Below are 21379 nucleotides of genomic sequence, written 5' to 3' on the forward strand. Positions count from 1 at the left end.
CTGCTCAAGATGATGTGATCACTTTGAATTTACAGTCTAGTGTCCTGCACCAGGGAGAAAACATCACTATCAACAATAACATAGTCAATGAGACTTTTCTTATTCCTTGCCTCTTCTCTCCATGTGAATTTGTGTATATTTTTATCTTGGAACATTGTGTTAGTAATAACCAGTCCATGTTCTGAGCAGAAATCCAACAGGTATTTGCCATTATTATTAGCTTTGCTCTTTTCTTGAAATTTTACCAAAATATTTTTGTATGTCTGACAATCATTTCCTACTCTGCTAGTTAGATCCCCAGCAGGAACCAACTTTTCCTTTTTCATTGTGTCAGTTGCTTTTTCTAAAGCCTCAAAAAATTCCTCCACTTCTACCTTAGTATAACTTCTGTTAGACCATAGGCACAAATAAGTCTCATTGTCCAGTTCCCAATTCTGATATTTGCCCACATCATGCTACTTGATATTGCTTGCCATTCAAGAAGATTAGCCTCATATTTTGTGTTCAATATTATAGCTACACCTTCCTTTCCCTGATTGTTATTGCCTGAATATAATATTTTGTATTTATTCCTCAGAAAAACCGCACCAGATTTTGTCTTTTTTATTTCAGTCATCCCAGATTATGTCAATCTGATACTTATCTAATTCCTCAGCTAGCTCCATTTCTTTGCCATTCAGGCTTCTTATGTTGATAGTACCGATCTTGAACTACAGTGATGTTGAGTTGGGGTGTATTTCAGGATTGGTCCCAGTAGGTGGATTTTTGCTGTTTGTCCTGGTTCACTGGCGAGAAAAATGTGGACCTTGTTTAACTGGATGACTCTCCAGCAGGTATGAAATTCTGTCATGTTGTATCATCATTTTATATTTTGGTTTAAACTAATAAGAATACAATGTGTTCGGCTAAATCCCAAATTGCCAACCCAGCCTATTCTCGTTAGTTCAGTATCCAGGTAAATTCCTAATAGGGTGCACCATGAGAAGGTGAGAATTGACATTAGGTGAAAAGCCCTGGTTGGTTCTTTGCATTCCTTTAAAAGTATGTGGAGGTCTCCTGCCAGTTATATAGCTTTGACCCTTAAGCACCCCCTTTTAAAATTTGTCAAGTCATTTCAGTTCTGGTTCAATAAAAGTATACAGTACAGTTGTTGTGATAATGAATTATATCATTATACCAGATTTTTATGAATGGTGTACTTTTATGAAGTACACCATTTTTGCCTACGATAATTTCTTTCTTGTGGTTCTACAACCTAAATCAAGCCTTGGCCTCTTAGATTTGTTGCCCTCCAACCTTGTCTGTCCAGAATTTTACTTCTCCAGTTTGGACATTATAATATGATGTTGCTATTTTGACTAATGCTGTCTATCAATCTTCTGATTTTTTTTTATTTTTTTTATTTATTTATTTTTTTTTATTGGTCGTTTACCAAGAATTTCGCTATTTATTGTCTTCTTAAGAATAATGTTATTTTTCATACAAAAAGTGTGTTACCCACTGCAACTTTTTGAACATGATTATACTAGATATTGTAGGTTCTTTATAATGTTGATGTGACTTGTGGTTGTATATGATCCTTCAGAGACCATTGCCATTCACTGGTTCAAATATTTTTCTAAGGATTTTCCTTTCAAAAGCTGAAATCAAATTCTCCACCATTGCCATAAATATCCAGGTTTCATGTCCATAGGTAACAAATGGATGATTTATCGATCTATATATTTTTGCTATAGTCTTCCAATGAATATCTTTTGAATTGAGTACATGAAAGAGAATGAAAAGCCTGATAACCTTGCTTTATATGATTCTTCACTTCCACCATCCCATTTGGTTGGCTAGTGATCATTATTCCTAAATATTTAAATTCTTCCACTGTTTCTATTTTAAGGTTCCCAATTTTCACACTTGTATCAGTTAACTGATTCTGCCTGGTATTAATCATGATTTTTATTTATTTATTTATTTATTGATATTTTTTCTGGTTCCAAATATATTTTTTCTGTTTTCTATTTGTTTCTTGATATGATGATAATGTTGTCTGCACCAATTTGTTTATTAGTCTTTAGTATCTATTAGCAGTGATTGGATAATGTATTCCTAAGATAAGTTAAAAAAACAGTATTGGAGCTAGATCATCATCATCATGTTTTAATCCATAAGTTCTTGGAACAAGATCTGTTAAATCATTTTATATTTTAACCTGTGCTTCTGAATTTTCCATTATTAACCTTGTAAGTCTTACTGACTTACGTGCCATTTCAAAGTGTATCGTAATCTCATATAATTATCCTCTATTAATGTTGTCATATGTTTGTTGGAAATCAACAAAAATCTGATAAATATTTATATCAAATTAATGATTTTCTCTAATAATTCTGATTTTTAGTGTAACCTGTGGCATAGTAATTAAATAATAAAGCAACATGTAAAAACCACAGTAGTATCTTTAATTAGTAAAAGGGCAGATATTTTGTACTAAAATTAATAGTACATCTTCAGTATCTGTAACAGTAATAGGAATGGAATACAAGCAAAACGTTCGGTGGATCACCTATTAAAATACAATTGTTACTGCGTGCTAGGAAATAATAGAAATAACAAATTTAATCTATTAAGATAAATGGTTTTTTACATAAGATAAGTCTCCCAGATTTTTGAGAGAGTCATACAGTCATTTCTATTTAAATTCGGTCAGTGTAAGATAGTTTCACAACTTTATTTGAATCTGCATTTATGGAGGAGAACTGCTTTATCCCACTGGACACTGTGTAGAGTCCATACTGTGCTGCGCCAGACCGAACTTCAGAGGTTTGTTATAATCAATATAATATTGATGTTCTTTTTTCCAAAGAATGGCCAGTTTGTTCAAAATAAGAGACATCGCATTCGCAAGGTATTTGATAAATGCTAGCCAAAGATAGAGAAGACAGTTTATCCTTCGTAGAAGGTAATAAAGAAAAAATTTTGTTGAGTGGAATATATGTTGGAATCAATTGATACTTTTTCAGAATTCTACTTAGATTGGTTCTGAGATTCTTGAAATGTACGGAATAGGAACTCTGCGGACTGTTGAAGAAATTGTAGGTGTTGGAACATAAGAGTCAAGTATCTGTTGGATTTGATTGGAGTTGTAATTTGGTTCCATTAACTTTTTAATGATGGAAAGTTCTTGTTGTAAGATTATTGGGGAAGAGCAAACTTTATGTGCTCTATGAATTAGAGATTTAAGCATGCCAAATTTTTGAGACATGTGATGCGCAGACTTTTTGTGATTGTATCTGCCAGTAAATGTGGGTTTTTGAAAGACGCTTGTAGATAAGGTACCAGAAGAGAGATGTTCTAGTAAGGAGGATGTCCAAAAATGGTAAAGTACCAGAATTTTCTTTTTCCATAGTGAATTGGATGCATGGGTGAAGGTTATTTATCCATTGTAGAAAAGTGGAAAGTTCATCTTCGGTGTGTGGCCAAACAGCAAAAACATCATCAACGTAACGGTACCAAAGAGATGGTTAAGGATGAATGGATGAGAACATAGTATCTTCGAATTGTTTCAAATAGTAGTTTGCCAAAGGTGGAGACAGAGGGCTACTTATGGCAGTACCTTCAATTTGTTTGTAGATTTTGTTTTTCTGAAATAACCTGAGTGGATGACATATTCGAATATTCTTGTGATATCTGGAGGGTAATCTTCATATAAAGAATTGACTGTGTCGGTTAATGGGATATTGATGAACAGAGAAATGATGTCAAAACTGACTAATATTTAATCTGTAATTTTAATATCCCTGGTTGGTTCTTGGTTGATTTTTTCAAGAAAATTTGTTGAGTTTTTTTATATAGGATCTGGAATGACCAGTGAGAGCACTTAAGGAACGTGATAATACTTTTGCAATCCGATAATTTGGAGAATCAATGCAATTCACGATAGGTCGTACAGGACAGACTTCTTTATGGATTTTTGGGAGTCCATAAAGACGACGAGTTCTTCCAAAGTAGGTGCGTGTTTTATCCACGTAGTTAGGATCCCAACTTCTAACCTCATCAGGTAATTTATTTAGTTGTTTAATTTGTGAATTATTAGGATTACGTGTGATCTCTTGGTAGTTCATGGTGTCTTCTAATAGGCTGGATACTTTTTTCTCATAGTCAGTCTTATTCATGATTACAATAGCTTTTCCTTTATCGGCCTTAGAAATGGATATTGTATGATCTTTTCCTAAGGAAGTTAGACCTTTAATTTTAGCATTTGATAATTTGTATGGAGGTAATTTGCTTTTGAATAACAAAGTCGTAACTTCAAAATGTAGTTTGTTGGCATCTTCGCCAGGAAGTCCTGATAGATTGCATTCTATATTATGTAAGAAATCAAGATAAGGAATGCGTGAAGGAATAACAGCAAAATCAAGGTCCTTTGCTAAAGCATTGGTTTCAGCAGTGGATAATGGCGATCGGAAATGTTTACAATCCATTTATTTATAGACGTATTGTCAGAGGTAAGGTTTTTCTTTTGCTTGTTATATAAAAAGTTGTATTTTTGCATAAGATTTTGAAAATTTCTCTCATAATACCAGGATAGGGATTGTTTTAATAAGCGAAGAACAATAGCCAATAATTCTTCATTAAGAACAGCTGAAATGTCTTCTTCGAGAACTGATATAGAATTGATATTAGAAGCTAATTATTTTTTGGCAGTAAGAAGTTGATTACGTTTTAAGGAAAAACTTGTGCCTATATAAATAGAGTGGGCTCCAAGAGACCAAACTGTTTCTTTAAATCTATTGAAAGTGGGAATAACTTTAGTATCACGGCACTTTTTGAGGAAGGCAATCCGTGCTCGAAGCTTACCTTGTAGAACCGATAATTTCCCTAATTTTTTTGTTAGTTTAGTAAACTCATCCCCATGAAGGATGATGATTCTGATTTTTAGTGGAACCTGTGGCATAGTAATTAAATAATAAAGCAACACATAAAATCCACAGTGATATCTTTAATTAGTAAAAGGACAGATATTTCGTACTCAAATTAATAGTACATCTTCAGTGTCTGTAATAACAGTAATAGGAATGAGCAGATTCTGAAATATTAGTCAGTTTTGACATCATTTCTTTGTTCACCAATATCCCATTAACCGACACAGTCAATTCTTTATATGCAGATTAGCCTTCAGATATCACAAGAATATTCGAATATGTCATCCACTCAGGTTATTTCAGTTGGAAAAACAAACTCTACAAACAAATTGAAGGTACTGCCATGGGTAGCCCTCTGTATCCACCTTTGGCAAACTACTATTTAAAACAATTCGAAGATACTATGTTCTCATCCATTCATCCTCAACCATCTCTTTGGTACTGTTACGTCAATGATATTTTTGCTGTTTGGACACACTGAAGATGAACTTTCCACTTTTCTACAACAGATAAATGACCTTCACCCATGCATCCAATTCACTATGGAAAAAGAAAACTCTGGTACTTGACCATTTTTGGACATCCTCCTTACTAGAACATCTCTCTTCTGGTACCTTATCTACAAGTGACTTTTGAAAACCCACATTTACTGGCAGATACATTCACAAAAAGTCTGCACATCACATGCCTCAAAATTTGGGCATTCTTAAATCTCTAATTCATAGAGCACATAAAGTTTGCTCTTCCCCAATAATCTTACAACACGAACTTTCCATCATTAAAAAGTTAATGGAACCAAATTACAACTCCAATCAAATCCAACAGATACTTGACTCTTATGTTCCAACACCTACAATTTCTTCAACATTCCGCAGAGTTCCTATTCCGTATATTCCAAGAATCTCAGAACCTATAGGTAGAATTCTGAAAAAGTATCAATTGATTCCAACATTTATTCCTATCAACAAAATTTCTTCTTTATTACCTTCTACAAAGGATAAATGTCTTCTCTATCTTTGGCTGGCATTTACCAAATAACTTGCAAATGCGATGTCTCTTATTTTGGACAAACTTCCATTCTTTGGAAAAAAGAATAAAAGAACATCAATATTGTATTGATTATAACAAACCTCTGAAATCTAGTCTGGCGCAGCACAGTTTTGACTGTACTCAATGTCCAGTGGGATAAAGCAGTTCTCCTCCATAGATGCAGATTCAAATATGAACATTTATTCAAAGAAAGTTGTGAAACTATCTTACACTGACCGAATTTAAATAGAAATGACTGTATGTCTCTCTCAAAGATCTGGGAGACTTTTATCTTATGTAAAAAACTATTTATCTTAATAGATTAAATTTGTTATTTCTATTATTTCCTAGCACGCAGTAACAATTGTATTTTAATAGGTGATCCACCGAACGTTTTGCTTGTATTCCATTCCTATTACTGTTACAGACACTGAAGATGTACTATTAATTTTAGTATGAAATATCTGTCCTTTTACTAATTGAAGATATCACTGTGGTTTTTATGTGTTGCTTTATTATTCTCTAATAATCGTTTAACTATGTGTATCTTATTAAATGTTGATTTGCCTTTTCTGAAACCTACCTTGCTTTCTTGAAACTACTTTCCTTGTCTATCTCTGAAAATATTTATTCAAGCTTAGATCCACTTTTAATTCTTTAATTGTATTATAAACTTGTTCAAGACTGTCGTTGAAAAGTCCTTAATGAAATTATATGCACAACAGAACAAGAAATGAAAAACAAGGACTTTTGTTTTCTTCCTTTGACAGATTTTGTCTGCTTATTGTCTCAGTTCTTTATATGAGGGACGTCCAGAAAGTAAATATTTCTGTTTTTAAATATTTTCACTGCAGCACTGTGATCACAATGGTGCACATGCGTATTGAGTTTGTTGATTCCTTAGCAAGGCTTCTGTGCCATTTTCAAACATTCTCGCAGTGTGTACGATTCTTGGTGTGTGTTTATGATCTCTAAGAAAATTGAAAAATTGCCCAACACATGTGAAATTAGGTCAGTTATCCATTTCTTGAATGCAAGGAACGTTAAAGCAGCTGAAATTATTATTGAGATTTATGGAGAACACGCAATGAGTGATTGAATGGTACGAAGATGGGTGAGACTTTTTAATGGAATTTAAGGAAGGACAGGTGTGCTCGATGAACAGAGTGGGTGACGATTTGGTGCATTCAGTTGAAGAGAAGATTCGACGGAATAGGGGATTCACTATGACATCGCTCTCGCTGCAATTTTCAGAAGTTTGACGTTCATGTCTTCATGAAATTGTGTCGGAGAAACTGGATTATTGTTAATTGTGTGCACATTGGGTGGCGAATTTGCTTACAGAACAACACAAAGTGAATGGAATTCTTGACATACTACCACGAGGATGGCGATGCTTTCCTGAGCAGACTTGTCACCGGGGATGAGCCTTGGGTGTTGCACTCGACCCCTGAATCCAAACAACAGTCCATGGTGAGGAGGCACACCTCATCACCAGTCAAGACGAAATTGAAGACAACAGTTTCCACTTTGAAAATCATGTGCACTGTGTTTTGGGACAGACAAGGAATTTTGCTGGTAGACTTCTTGGGTCAAGGTTCCACAATCACCGTGAGTATGTACTGCCAAACCCTTAAGACACTGCATCATGTGATCCAGAATAAACAACGCGGCATGCTTACCAGTGGCTTTGTTTTGATTCATGATAACACCCGCCTACACATGGCCGGCATAACATAGCTTCTCACCACCTTTGGCTGGGAACAATCCCATCATCCCTTGTATAGTCCTGACCTCACGCCAACTGACTCTCACCTGTCCAAACATCTGAAATCTTTTCTTGGTGGCCAGCAGTTTCAAGACGATGACGAGGTCAAAGAGGCAGTCAATACGCGGTTTCCGTCACAGGCGGCAACTCTCTACGATGAAGGTATACAACTCTTGGTTGCCCATTATGATAAATGCCTGAATAATGGCAGAAATTATGTAGCAAAGTAGTGGAAGATGTCGACTTTAATTTCCAATAAAGTTTTTTTTGTAAGTATCATTTTGTTTCTCTGACAGCCCATTGGAACTTACTTTCTGGACATCCCTCGTATTTTCCTTCTTTAATTCTCTTTTCATTTGCTTGTTTTCATATCCCAGAATTTCTTCTGCAGGATTCAGAATCCATTGGCTGATGTATGTCCAGCTTCTTGCTATATCTATATTTTCATCCTCTATTATTTTCTTTTTGTTCTGGAAGTTGGTTTTAACTTTAAGTTTCTTCAAATTAAACTTTAGTGCTTTCATTTCTTTCTTGTTCCTTCACTGAGGTTCTGCACCTATATTTAATTTTGACCAGACAATGATTTCAATCACAGCACTCTTCTCTATATGATCTTACATCCATGATCAGTTTGATTAAATACTGTACCATCTGGGAATATTCATGTCATTTTATGAATGTCTTTATGAAGAAAGCGTGTGGAGGATATAACAATATTTTTACTTCTAGCAAAATCTATCAGTTTCTCTTCATTATCATTAGAACATATATGTGGACTGTGCTTTCCAATTGTTCCTTCTTAATATCTTCCTGTCCAACCTTGGCATTGAAATTCCCAATAATCATTTTTATGTCATTAGATGATCATTTCCTTACTTGTTTTTTTAAATACAGTTCACTATTTAGAAAATAGTTTATTTATTCCCATCTAAATTGTTGATTCAAAGTCAGCTACAATTAACTTAAAATTAAATCACATTTATTAATGCAACCAGATACTCTATATAGCTTATATATTTTTATATGCTTATTTTCTAAATATCAATTTTTTCTTCACCTAGATTAGAAACCTTCTCTCAGATAACAATTTTGATGTGGGTATGAAATTAGAAGCCATAGATCCTCTTAATCTGTCTACTGTTTGTGTGGCCACAGTTACTAGAGTTCTTAGAAACAACTATCTTATGATTGGTATAGATGGTATGATGGCAGCAAATGGATCAGATTGGTTTTGTTATCATGCTTCTTCCCCGTGCATTTTTCCTGTTGGGTTCTGTGAGCTCAATAACATTCATTTAACTCCACCAAGAGGTAAGCATGTGTATGCTCACGCACGCACACACTTCCTTTATACAAGAATGCTATGCATGTATGTTGTCTTCAGAAATATTATATGAAATGCAGGTGTTGTTGTTTTTTTTGTTTCCTTTGTCATGTAAGATTTGATTTTTATATGTATTAATGATATTTAATTGTGCATATAGCATTAATCTGGACTGTAAGAATTTTAGTAATAATTTAAATATTGTAATACTTGAACTACTTTACATAGTGTTCAAGTGAAATTTTTAGGTTTTACGTACCTCAGAAATGATATTTAATACAATCTCTCCTTAATACATTTCCATTAAGGAGAGTGTGTATTAAATATCAACTGAACCTCCCAACTTCAACTCAAGTCAGACTTGTAACTTTCAGATCTTAAGGAAAATAATGAAAACAATCCCAAAAAGGAATTAAGCCATGACCTCCAAAAATAAATTAAATATATAATTTTTTTCATGAGGAAGTTTTGTTTCTACAAAATTGACTACTGGCATTGCATTGTGGAAGTAATATTGCTCAACTAATAATATTTTGAAATTTAGTGCATTTCTCATTGTACTGTTTCTCTGTATAATACATGATGATTAGTATGTAATCTAATTATAAAAAAACTTGCATATCGGTTTCATTTATTTTTGATGTTACAGTCCTCTTTTTTAGAGGAGCACTGGTTCCCTAAGGCATGCATTGCTGTTCCTTGATATCATTATACCTCTTTATGCTGTAACCCTGAAATCTACATATTGCAAGGATCCTCTTGTAATTTTATAATAAATTTAGTTTAATCCTTTATCCAAGTGTGAGCAAACAAAGTTTGCACCTGAAAGTATCCTCAGAACTGGGGTAAGGTGGTACAACACCAGGATCCTTGCAAAGGTGGAGCAAGATACCAACACTCCTATCTCAGTATCTCTCATAATGCAAAACACATCTTCAGGCACAAGCTTTGTTTGCTCACACTTGGATAAAGGATTAAACTAAATTTATTATATTCTAGCCAAGTGAAAAATAAACTTTCAACATCTTCCTCTAAATCCAGAGTAATTTATTAAAACGGTGGCACACCAATTGGCAACTCCTATAGGTAGAGATGACCTTGCTAATGCTTCTGACTGGTATCTCCACTTGGGCCTGGCTCCCACTGAAAAGACCTCAATAAAGGTCGAAACTAGTCTGGGTAGTGGCCCTTCCCTTAATGCATAACATTAGACATATCTGCAAGGAGATGTGTTTTGCATTATGGGAGATACTGAGATAGGAGTGTTGGTAGCTTGCTCCACCTTTGCAATGAGTTTCCCTGGTGTTGTACCACCTTACCCCAGTCCTGAAGATACTTTCAGGTGCAAACTTTATTTGCTCACACTTGGATAAAGGATTAAACTAAATTTATTATATTATATTCTAGCCAAGTGAAAAATAAAATTTCAACTTCTTGTAATTTTAGGCTACTGTATATACAGGGTGGTTCAAAATTCCATGTACAAACTTTGAGGGGAGGTAGAGAACAATCAACTATATTCACATAGGAAAGCATGACTGGAAACGCCACCCAAAAGTGATAGGTGGTGCTATTCGGCAGCGCTCCAGGTGAGCAATTGGGGCTTCCTCATTCAAGCTTTTGCCATTGTATGAATAACATGCGTCATTTTACGAATGCAGATGGCAGAGTTTATAAAACAACGCATGTTCTTCGTACGATGTCAAAAGCTTGAAAGAGGAAGCCCCAATTGCTCACCTGGAGTGCTGTCGAACAGCGCCACCTATCACTTTCGGGTGGTGTTTTTGGTCATGCTTTCCTATGTGAATATGGTTGATTTTCATGTTCTCTACCTCCTCTCAAAGTTTGTACGTGGAATTTTGAACCACCCTGTATATTTCAAATGAATAGCATCTTGAATTGCTGTTTCACCAAACAGCAAGCTTTGACTCCCACAATAACACATGTTGTGAATATCTTTAGGTGATAAGTGATTTTCATTGTTCAGTGTGAAACCACTTCCCTGTTTATTGGAGGACTGAAGTGACTTGTATCATGTCATATGTTTGGTCTGTAAGATTTCTGTATTATTTAATTTAGCCCATATGAAGCACTAATATATATTTATACAGCTTTTTGAGAATGGAATTGTTGGACTCTTTAGAGGAGAGGAATATTTTAGCCATAAAACACATACCTCCTGTAGTGTCCATATTACTCCTCTCAACCTGAGAAAATCTGAAAAAGAGAGTGGGTGGGGGGGTTCATGTGGATCTGCACCCATATCTACTGCAGGTCTTCAGGGTGAACTACCTCTGATTGATAGAGTAATATATGGCAGTGAAGTCAGCAAGATAGATCTGTAACCTCAGGACAAGGATTGGCTCTGATGGAACCTTGGAGCGAGGAGCAGAGTTGGTGTCTTTGCATGAAATGTCTCAGCAGTATGGCATGCTAGGTAGCCTTTCTACAGAGACATGAACAAGAAAGCACATGCTACGTGACTTAAGGCTTGTGATTTATGTTTTGAATGTTGTTAACCAATCTTCTTTCCATGTGTGCATCTGTTGTTATAAAATGTAATGTGAGAGTCAACTGTTTATAGTAAAATTTCACAACTATAGATTAATGCAACAGATGATTTTTGGTAGGATTCGCTTTTCCTTCATAATAGCCAATGCTTAACTGCTCATATATATGGTGAAGTTATCTAAAACATATAATTATTATTACTAGCGACCTCCAGGGAGTAAGGAATTCATCAAAGGAGGGGACATGCCACATACACCAGCTATCATATACCTTTTCATGAATTCATTCAATCTGCCAAAAGGCAAGCAATTCCATTGTGCACTACTCTGAGAGAAAATATCTAGTTCTTGCTCCTTTATTGACTGCATTCATTCTCAACTTCCATGTTACTATATTAGCCTTTCCCAACCCTTTGTTTTCTCTTAAAATGGAAAATTCCATCTACTGATATCCTATATATGACCCTTTCAGAAGTTTCTAGGCATCTGTCATATCCCTGTTTCTGATTTTGCTAGAATCTGCAGTCTGCAAATTCTCAATCTCTCCTCATAATCTGCATTCCACAGTCCTGATACTTGTCTTTGCACCATCTCAGCTGTATCTACATCACCAAGAGACCAAAAAACCAGACCAAACCAGATCATTTCATCATAATAGTCCAGATGTAGTTGTAAGGCCTTGTCCCATCTGTTTTTCATGTTATGCTCAATGGCCTGTCAAAGCCAAAGTTTCGTCTTTGGCTTTGACAGGCCTTTCTTCTCCAATCATCTCTAATATCTCTAAATGAATTTTTTTTGGCAGTCCATGGGACTCTAAGGATTCTTCTGAGGATCCACATTTCAAATGCTTGCAGTGTATTTTCACAGTATTTTGATATTGTCCAGGTTTCTGCTCCATACAGCAGTGTTGACCATATGCAGCATTTGGACAGCCTAATTCTAGTTTTTGTGTGAATTTCCCTTAAGGTTGGAATGTTTTTCATGCTAATGAAAGCTGATCTAACAATTTTTATCCTTCTCAGTGTTTCATTATCACACTTTCCATTCTCTGTAATTAGTTTACCCAAATATGTACGACTCTCTACTTGATCTAAAGTATTTCCTCTGATCTTAATATTTATATTGGGTATTGTCCCTTTTTCTCTTGTTACTAGCATGGTTTTGGTTTTTTGAAAGTTGAATTAAGTCCATACTTTTCACTTAGTTTCAGTATCTTTTCTAGTAGCTTTTGAGAATGGTATCATCTGCATATCTTAAATTGTTTATATTTCTGCTTCCTATGTTGACTCCTTTAAATTCTGCTAATTCTTGGAAGATATTTTCAGTATAGAAGTTAAACAATATAAGAGAAAAAACACAGCCTTGTCTGACACCCTTCTTTATTGGCAATTCATCCGAGGTTTCTCCTGCAATTTTTGAGGCAGTTTGCTTCCAATTAGATTTATCAATAATAAATGGTATCCTTTTCATCTGCAACTAATTTTTTGATGCAGTTGTTCATGTTCTCCATTGTCAAGGCTTATGTGTAGTCAGTAAAACATAAATAGATGTTGAAAGTTTTTCCACTTGGTTATATTGTGAATTAAAGATGCCAAGTAATTATATTCTTGGTTTCATCCTTTTATCCAAGTTTGTTAGCAAACAAAGTTTGCATGTGAAGTCACTTCGCAACTGGGCTACTTATATATAGAGGCTAATGACTTCACATCGATTGCCTTAGTATCCCATAATGCAAAGCACATATCCTTATGGATATGTATAATGTTGGGTATTATGGGAAGGGCTACTACTCAGACCGGTTTAGTAGGTCCCTCCAAATTTTCTTGCAATGGCTTATCTATTCTATTATGATTGTAGAGTTCTTTGAATACTCTGCCCCATCTATCCCTTATTTCCTCTTTATCCATTAGGATGTTTCCACTGGCATTTTCAATGCAATGAGAGCCTGCCCTTTTCCCATATTTGCTAGTTAGCTCCCTAACTTTTTTTTTCCTGAAGTTCTCTGATTTTGTGTTTTTTGTCAAAAAGCTCAATTTCCTTGCATTTTTTGTTGAGCCAAAGTTCTTTTGCAATCCTGCATTCTTTCCTGATCTCTCTCCTTGTTTAAGTTCTTGTATTAAGGACAATTTTTGTGTTTCTTTCCTCCATCATTTTCAGTATCTTGTCATTCATCCAGGGTTTACTCATGTTCTCAAATTTATGAATTGTTTGTTTTACTGCCTTTTTTATCATCATCTTCTTCTTCCTATCTTGTATTAAGCTTCGTGGCCTGTTACAGTCTCATTCCATCTTTTATTTATATTGCCTTCCAACTGATCTTCCCCACAGGTTTGTATTTAAGGATTTGTTTGGTGATTCTACTATTGTCCATTCTTTCAGTATGCTGTTTCTATTTCCATCTATAATTGTGGATATATTCTGTTATTGGTTGTTCATTTCTTCCATGATTTCTTTTTTTGCCTTTTTTTATGCCCTCTTTAAATTTCTGCCATCTATCCTCAATCTCATCTTTAGGGTAAGGATACTTGGTGAAATCAGGAATGTTAACAGCAGTGGATTGTGCCAGTTCCTTTAAAAATTTATCTTGTATTTATTTGTTTTTAAGGGAACCAAGATCATATTTTTCTATGTGTATAGGATTCATTGTTTTCTTTAATTTTATTGCTGCTTTAATGACCACACAGTTGTGGTCTGATCCAATATCAGCCCACAGGTATGTTTTGGCTTATAACATGTTATTCTAAAATCTTCTTTTAATCATTATGTAGTCAGCCTGGTTCCTATAGTTGTCTCTGAGGTTTATCCATGTGTAAAGTCTTCTAGGAGGTTGGCTAAACAAAGTATTTGTTATTATCAGATCGTTTTCTTCACAGAGCTGTACTAATCTTTCTCCTCTTGAATTTCTGTATCTGAAGCCTTGGTTTCCCATGCAGGAAGAGATCTTTTCTGGACCTACTTTAGTGTTTAGATCTCTCATAAGGTTTAGATTGTTATATCATCTGATTTGGTGTTAAGTGCATTTTGAATGTCTTCACAGATGTCTCCTACATCTTCATCTGGGTAATCAGAAGTAGCTGCATATATTTAGATTATAAAAATATTAAAAGGTTGGGCTGCAATTTTTAATGCAATTGCTCTGTCACTTATAGGTCAAAAGGTAAACAAGGATTGGGCAGTCTTATTTTTTAGCAAATGCTACTCCATTCCTATGACTGTCTGTGCATGAATATATAATTGAATGATTCTTTCTGTTTATTTTTCTACTATTAGTCTATTTGACTTCACTGATACCAGCAATGTCAATTTTCATTGTTAAGTTCTTGTATAAGGTTATCTAACTTCCCAGCTTCATATAAGGTCCTTATATTCCATGTTGTGCATGCCTTAAGATAAGATTCTTGGTTTTTAAACATGAAAGATAAGGAGATATCCTCTCCAGAGGGTTAAAGGTATCTTCTTCATATGCTATTTTCATAGCATCTGCCTTGCCCCCAGTTTCTCTTCCCTGTAATGCTTCCAGGAGACAAAAGTTACAGAGGGTCCAACCTTGACTCTATTGCTTAAATCTGGCATGGTTTTCTGTTTCATAGTTTATGAGGATGATTCCATAAGTTTCTGGCCTAACTTTTAAGATGATAGATAGAAAATAACTGTGTCACTTTTCAACATAATCTCCCTTTCCTTTAACAACTTTTCACATCTTTGAATTAACATTTGTATGCCTTTCAAAAAAATAATTTGTACTTTTGTCTACAAAATGGCCTAAAACTGCATCTTTCACCTCATTGTCATATGCAAATTTTCTTCCTTAAAGGTCTTTCTTCAGTATTTTGAAGAGGTAGTAGTCACTGGGTGTTCAATCTCCTGAAAGCCATAGTCCTTCACTGCAGTCTTCGCAACAATAGCCATATGGACTGGAGAGTTGTTGTGAAGCAGGTGAACACTGTGACTCAGCATCCCTCGTCTCTTCTTCTTTATGGCGTCGTATATAGTTTGTGCAGGAGTGAAACATAATATTCTGCATTCACAGTGGTATTCCTTTCCTAGAACTCAATCAAGAGAATTCCCTGCCAATCCCAAAAGATTGTTGTCAAGATCTTCTTGGTGGAGTGAGTGACTTTGACTTTTCTTGGCAGTACTTTGCCTGGTTTGCACACCATTTCATAAATTCGCTTTTAAAAAGAGGATCATAATAAAGAACCATGGTTTCATCCCTGGTGACAATGGATTCCAACACTTCTCTCTGATTCTCTTGGCAAAACTCTAAAAAAGAGTTTTGCCCATGCTCCTTCTGGATTGAAGAGAGAAATCAGGGCATCCACCCTGCACTGAGTCATGTGAAGCTTCTCATAAATGATGCGAAAGATCGTTGTTATAAAAACTCCAACCTTGCTGAGATTTCTTTAGCTTCAGCCGTCTGTCAATGAGCAGTTCCTCCTCAACAAAAGATGTTTTCCTCAGTCATCACTTCCACAGGCTGACCATCGTGAGGATCATCTTTGATGCTCTCTCTCTCTTATTAGGTGAAACTGTTTAGCCCATTCCTTCATGGTGAAATATGAAGGAGAAGCTTCCCCATAAACACCATTCAATCTCTGTTTGATAGCATTTGGAGAAAGCCCATCTTTGGTAAAAAAAACTTTATCACAGCATGGTACTCAATTTTTAACATTACAGCACTTCGCATGCCATGTGTTAGTCAAACAAGTGCCTCCAACTGAATGATGCAGGTAGAGAGTCGAAACTGGTACACTAACCTACCCATAGTTGATGCTATCTGTCACACATGGCATTTTAAAATTAGCTTGAATTTTGTATGTTAGGCTGGAAACTTTTGGAACCTACCTTGCACTATTGATGGTTATGTGATGAGGTTCCTGTCTCTTCCATGGTGACTGACCACATCTCTGTTTTGTCTCGGAGTGTGCCTGGAAAGGCTGTCATGCCTTCGTTACCATTGTCACATTAAATTTTGGTCATCTGTTAATCTGCCATTCCAGTCTTCAAGTGCAACAAGGAGGAGATACTCTCCTTCACTACAGCATAAAATTCTGATACCCTCACTTAGTTTTGCATGCCATTCGAGGCACATTCCTGGGGTGTGATTGCTGGTGCACTCTACCAACTATGTAGAGTTGCAGTGGGGACTAATTCCACCCAGCCACCAAAAGTTTCGATGTGGCTACTGAGCAGGCAGCGGTGCTATCCCTACTACCCATGCCTTACATCCCATTTTAATGGTACAACAATCCCTCGATTAATGTGCCTTCGATTAGTGCTGCATTTTTTTTCTATTCCCAAATTCAATTAGTGAGTCTTTAAAATTCGATTAGTGCCCCTATATACATCTTAAAAATAAACATTACAGATTTAAAAAATTTTCTATCTATACATTTTTTATGGCTAACTATTTTACCGATTTTTACAAAATTATTTTTTAATAGCATACTACACTATTTCCATATACACTATGTTCCAAATTTACTGCAAAAATGATGTCATTTGCCTATTACATAGCATTTTGATGATCATATCTTGTACCTCCTTTGCAATTGTTTAAAGTATTTTCCCCGGTAGCAGATTATGTTTCTTTGAGGCCCTAGGTGCAAATTTTTAATTTGCGCCTAATGCCTCCTCTAAATTTTTAGAGGCCTATTATCTTTTTGCTATATAATTTTTGATGTCCCTAGAGACAACGAGGTTCTAGGAATGCACCTAGTGTGCCTATTTGGATAATCTGCCACTGATTTTCTCAACCTTTCATCATGAGTAAAAGAATTAGTGAGCAAAAAAGTGGAAATGTGAAAAAGATTCAAAAATTAATCTCATTGAAAGAAAAAATGAACAAGGCAAGTCCAGGGGCAAAATAGGACAAGAACACAAAATGGATGAATCAACTATAAGAGCAATTTTAAGTAAAGCTGCTGAATACAAAGAGAAAGGTAAGGCTGCTTCAAGTTCATCATGCATGCACTCTAAATCAAAGTATTATGATGATTGAATTAGAGAGGCTTCTTTCTGCATGGATTGAAGATTGTAATCAAAAACGGATCCCACTAAGCACTGACCTTATTAAATCAAAAGCATTGTCTCTTTGCAACCTTGAAAGAAAGGGCTATCAATTATGGGAAAAAAAAAAAAAAAGAAGAAGAATTCCACACTAATACTGGGTGGTTTGAGCGTTTCAAAAAGAGAAATAGCCTACATAATGTTTTAATTACAGACGAAGCTGCAAATGCAGATAAGGAGGTGGCCACAAATGATCCAGAGATTTTGAAGAAAATTGTGGAAGAAGCGGGCTACTGTGACCAACAAATATTTAATGTCAATGAAACCGGCCTGTTTTTTGGAAGCGAATGCCTTCCAAGACTTTTCTGACCAAATCAGAGAAATCTGAGCTTGGTTATAAAGTCACACAAAGTCGAATGAAATTACTGCTAGCAATATGCAAGCCGTTTGGAAGCACATTCTTCCACATTGTGCAAATGATTTTAGAGGCTTTTCAAATGAATCTAAGTTAATTAAATCTCATTCTAAGAAACTGAGTGGTTCTGACCTGCTAAATTTAGATGCAGAGCGGGAAGATCCTGAAGAATATGAAGAAAATTTAATCAGTGACAAGCCCAAAGAGATTTCGCAGAAACAATTTGAAAACGTTTTTCGTACAATCGAAGCAGCAATGCTTAGAGGCTGAGCCTGATGAAGAGAGAAGCAATAAAATTTGCAGAAGTAATAGAAGAGGCAATAGGGCCATACCATCAGTTGTATGTCCGTCAAACTACATTAGCCCAATTCTTTGTTAAGAAGTAGAATAATAAATTTATATTCTAAATATGTTTTATTGTATTTCAGTTTCAAGGTTTTCCTTTAACTAGGTCCTAAGATATACCCTAATTCTTTTATAAAAGAATTAAGGTCAAAAAAGAAATTTGAGGAATGAATTATACTTTTTCCCGTGGGTTATTATATTCAATTAGTGCATTTTCGCTTAATGCACTCTTTTAAAGAGTGCATTAATCAAGGGATTGCTGTATTTGTATATTAATATCAACTAAAAAATCATCAAATGAAAGGGGTGGGAAATCTGATTCAAAAGTGGGATATGAATCTGGGACTTGACATATGCATTATAGAACACTTCCATTGTAAATAAATTTGATTGCCAGAAATAGCAGCAATTTAGGATTAGAACACTAACTTTTCATTCATTTCTTTGTTATGTGCGATTATCATCACTTTACCTTGAAATCTCAGTAAACAGGGCATAATATTATCATTGTTTTACTTCTTTCCAGGAATATGTATTACTGGAGATAGTTTTATGTAGCAAATCTCTTTAACAATATTGTGCTATGTACCTATTGTTCCCATAAATTTTCAGTTGAAATTTTTCAGTTTATTAGAGCACATATATATACATACATACATACACTGCTCAAAACAATTAGCAGAATATTTTAGTTTCTATTGGATAATTATAAAAATTTTGCAAATAATTATAACTATTAGGTACTTTATACATGAATAAATATTTCTTAGTTATGGATAAGTTGTAATTGATGAGATATTGTTTAAATAATCGATATTTATTACGAATTTAACAAATTATACATTTTAGCGTGAAATAATTTTAACAAGAATAGCCAAAAATGCTTTTGTTAATTAATATGGTATGGTCTCCATTAACAGCCAAAACAGTGGTACACCTTGATTGCATGGACCAGATAGGATGATCAAACAATTCTTGTGGGATTTTCCCCACTCTTCTGTGAGAGCAATTTTTAGCTCTTGAACCAATCATGGTGGCACTAGTCTTGCAGAAATGCACCTACCTAAAGCATCCCAGGCATGTTCAGTTGGATTACAATCCAATGAACAGGCAGGCCAGTCCATTCATTCAATACCTTCTTCTTCAAACCAATCTTGTACCAAATTTGCTTGGTGTGGACGAGCATTGTCATCCATTAAAATGAATTCTTGGCCAATTGCAGCAGCATATGGACAAACTATAGCTTCTAAAATCTCATCGCGATACCTTTGGGCTGTTAAGGAACCGTTTCTGATAAAATAGAGATCGGTATTGGCCACCTATACTTATTCCAGGCTATACCATCAAACTCCCACCTTGATGGGGTCTTTCCAGAACAAACTCTGGATTATTTCTTGTTCCGCTTTCACGCCATATCAAGATACGTTGGTTATCTTGTTGCAGATCGAATCTGGATTCATCACTAAAAAATACACTAGTCCAATCCTCATTTGTCCAATTGCAGTGTTCCTGTGCCAAATTCTTCGGGCTTTTTTGTGATTTGCTGTGACTGGAATGCAAACCATTGGTCTTCGAGCATATAAACCTATGGCATGAAGATGATTTCGAACATTTCCTGTCTCCAGAAAGCAATTCCAAAGTTGTGAAATTACGCTTTGAGATGCACGACTTGCTGCATTTGTCCAGCTTCTAATGGACCAATGGCTCTCCAAGCCATGGATTCCAGGATATCCTGTTGCTTTGCCATTTTTAACAAAATGATGGGTGATAGGTGATGCAAGTTTACAATTGAAGTGATAATTATGCACTGTGGAAGTGAATGCAAGAAGCCATACTTTTATATCCCCCACATGCTAATACAGCTAAGACACGTTTCGACAGGTCTTAACATGATTTTGTACACAGTTTAGTGTTCTACACTGTTGTATATTAAGAATATTTTAAAATAAATGTGTTACATTTGTAAATTATGTTTATAACTTCATAATTTACAAGAAAACCAAAATATCCCCTGATTGTTTTGAGCAGTATACATACACACACACACACACACACATAGCTTTGCAAATGCTGTGTGTGTAACTTTTTTTTCTCATTAATTAGAATACTTTCTCTGTTAGGTCACAAAGGTGATTTTAAGTGGTTTGATTATTTAAAGCATACAAAATCAGTAGCTGCTCCTGTTTCTCTTTTTACAAAGGTAAGTATGGTCACCAGATATTTTGAAACATTGTTTAAGATTTCAGTTTTAAGATATTTTCTCCATAGACTAATTCATTACAAACACATGTATGCATGTTGGAATTTTGTTGCTTGGAGTGCGAGTGGCCTTGAAATATATTGTTACTTCATTCCTTTAGCTATAGTTCAGCTTACAGTGGTGTATCCATATATTTTATTTCTTGTGTTACACAACTAACAAATCTTTTACAAAATTGTACAAAAACAGTGCAGAGTAATTAAAAATTTTGATGCACAAATTTGAATTCTATTCAAATTCATTGCTGATCACAAGATTTTTTTATTCTAGATCAAATGTATCAATGAGCTGTAAAAGTTTCTTTGGTTGTTGCTTCGCTATCACCTATAATGTAGTGAATTTTTATTTCACAAGACTGACTGGGGATAAAAATTGATCATTATTACTCTCTAATGAAATTTCAGTATATGTAATATCATCATCTTTCTTACCTCTTCAAGGTCCAAGAATGTTCAAAAACTTCCACCAGAAAGTACATACCAGCTGTCTTTTGGGATAACCTAGGTATTATTCACTTCGATGTTCTGGCCAAAGGGATGACAGTAAATTTGCAAAGCTATGTGAACACCTTGAAAAGGTTGAAACAATAAATTAATCATAGTTGTGCTGAGAAACAGCTGTTGCTTTTGCAACCTAACATAAGGTCTGAATGGATCACCTTTAGTTTAACTGCTATCGAAGAGATCAGATTTGATTCCCAACAGTATATTGTAATCGACAAACAGGGATCCCTTAGTGACTTTGATTGTGGACGTATTATCTGCACAAGACAGATGGGTCACTCTATCACCCAAGTTGTAAGAATC

At 35.1% G+C, this 21379-nt stretch overlaps 1 protein-coding gene across 4 annotated transcripts in view; it reads left to right on the forward strand.

The window, feature by feature from the left end:
- The window catches only part of LOC150097982 (MBT domain-containing protein 1-like), a 469576-nt gene that overhangs the window by 305619 nt on the left and 142578 nt on the right, over positions 1-21379 (forward strand). For all 4 annotated transcript variants that reach the window (XM_090406078.1, XM_090406077.1, XM_090406080.1 and 1 more), the window contains 2 exons: positions 8772-9021; positions 20434-20513. In XM_090406078.1, coding sequence (XP_090262204.1) covers positions 8772-9021; positions 20434-20513 — 330 coding nt within the window. The remainder of the gene's footprint in view (positions 1-8771; positions 9022-20433; positions 20514-21379) is intronic.

This window comes from Typopeltis vanoorti, chromosome 16 (genome assembly GCF_054136105.1).
Source record: "Typopeltis vanoorti isolate ZY-2024b chromosome 16, IOZ_Tvanoo_1.0, whole genome shotgun sequence".
Lineage (NCBI taxonomy): Eukaryota > Metazoa > Arthropoda > Arachnida > Uropygi > Thelyphonidae > Typopeltis > Typopeltis vanoorti.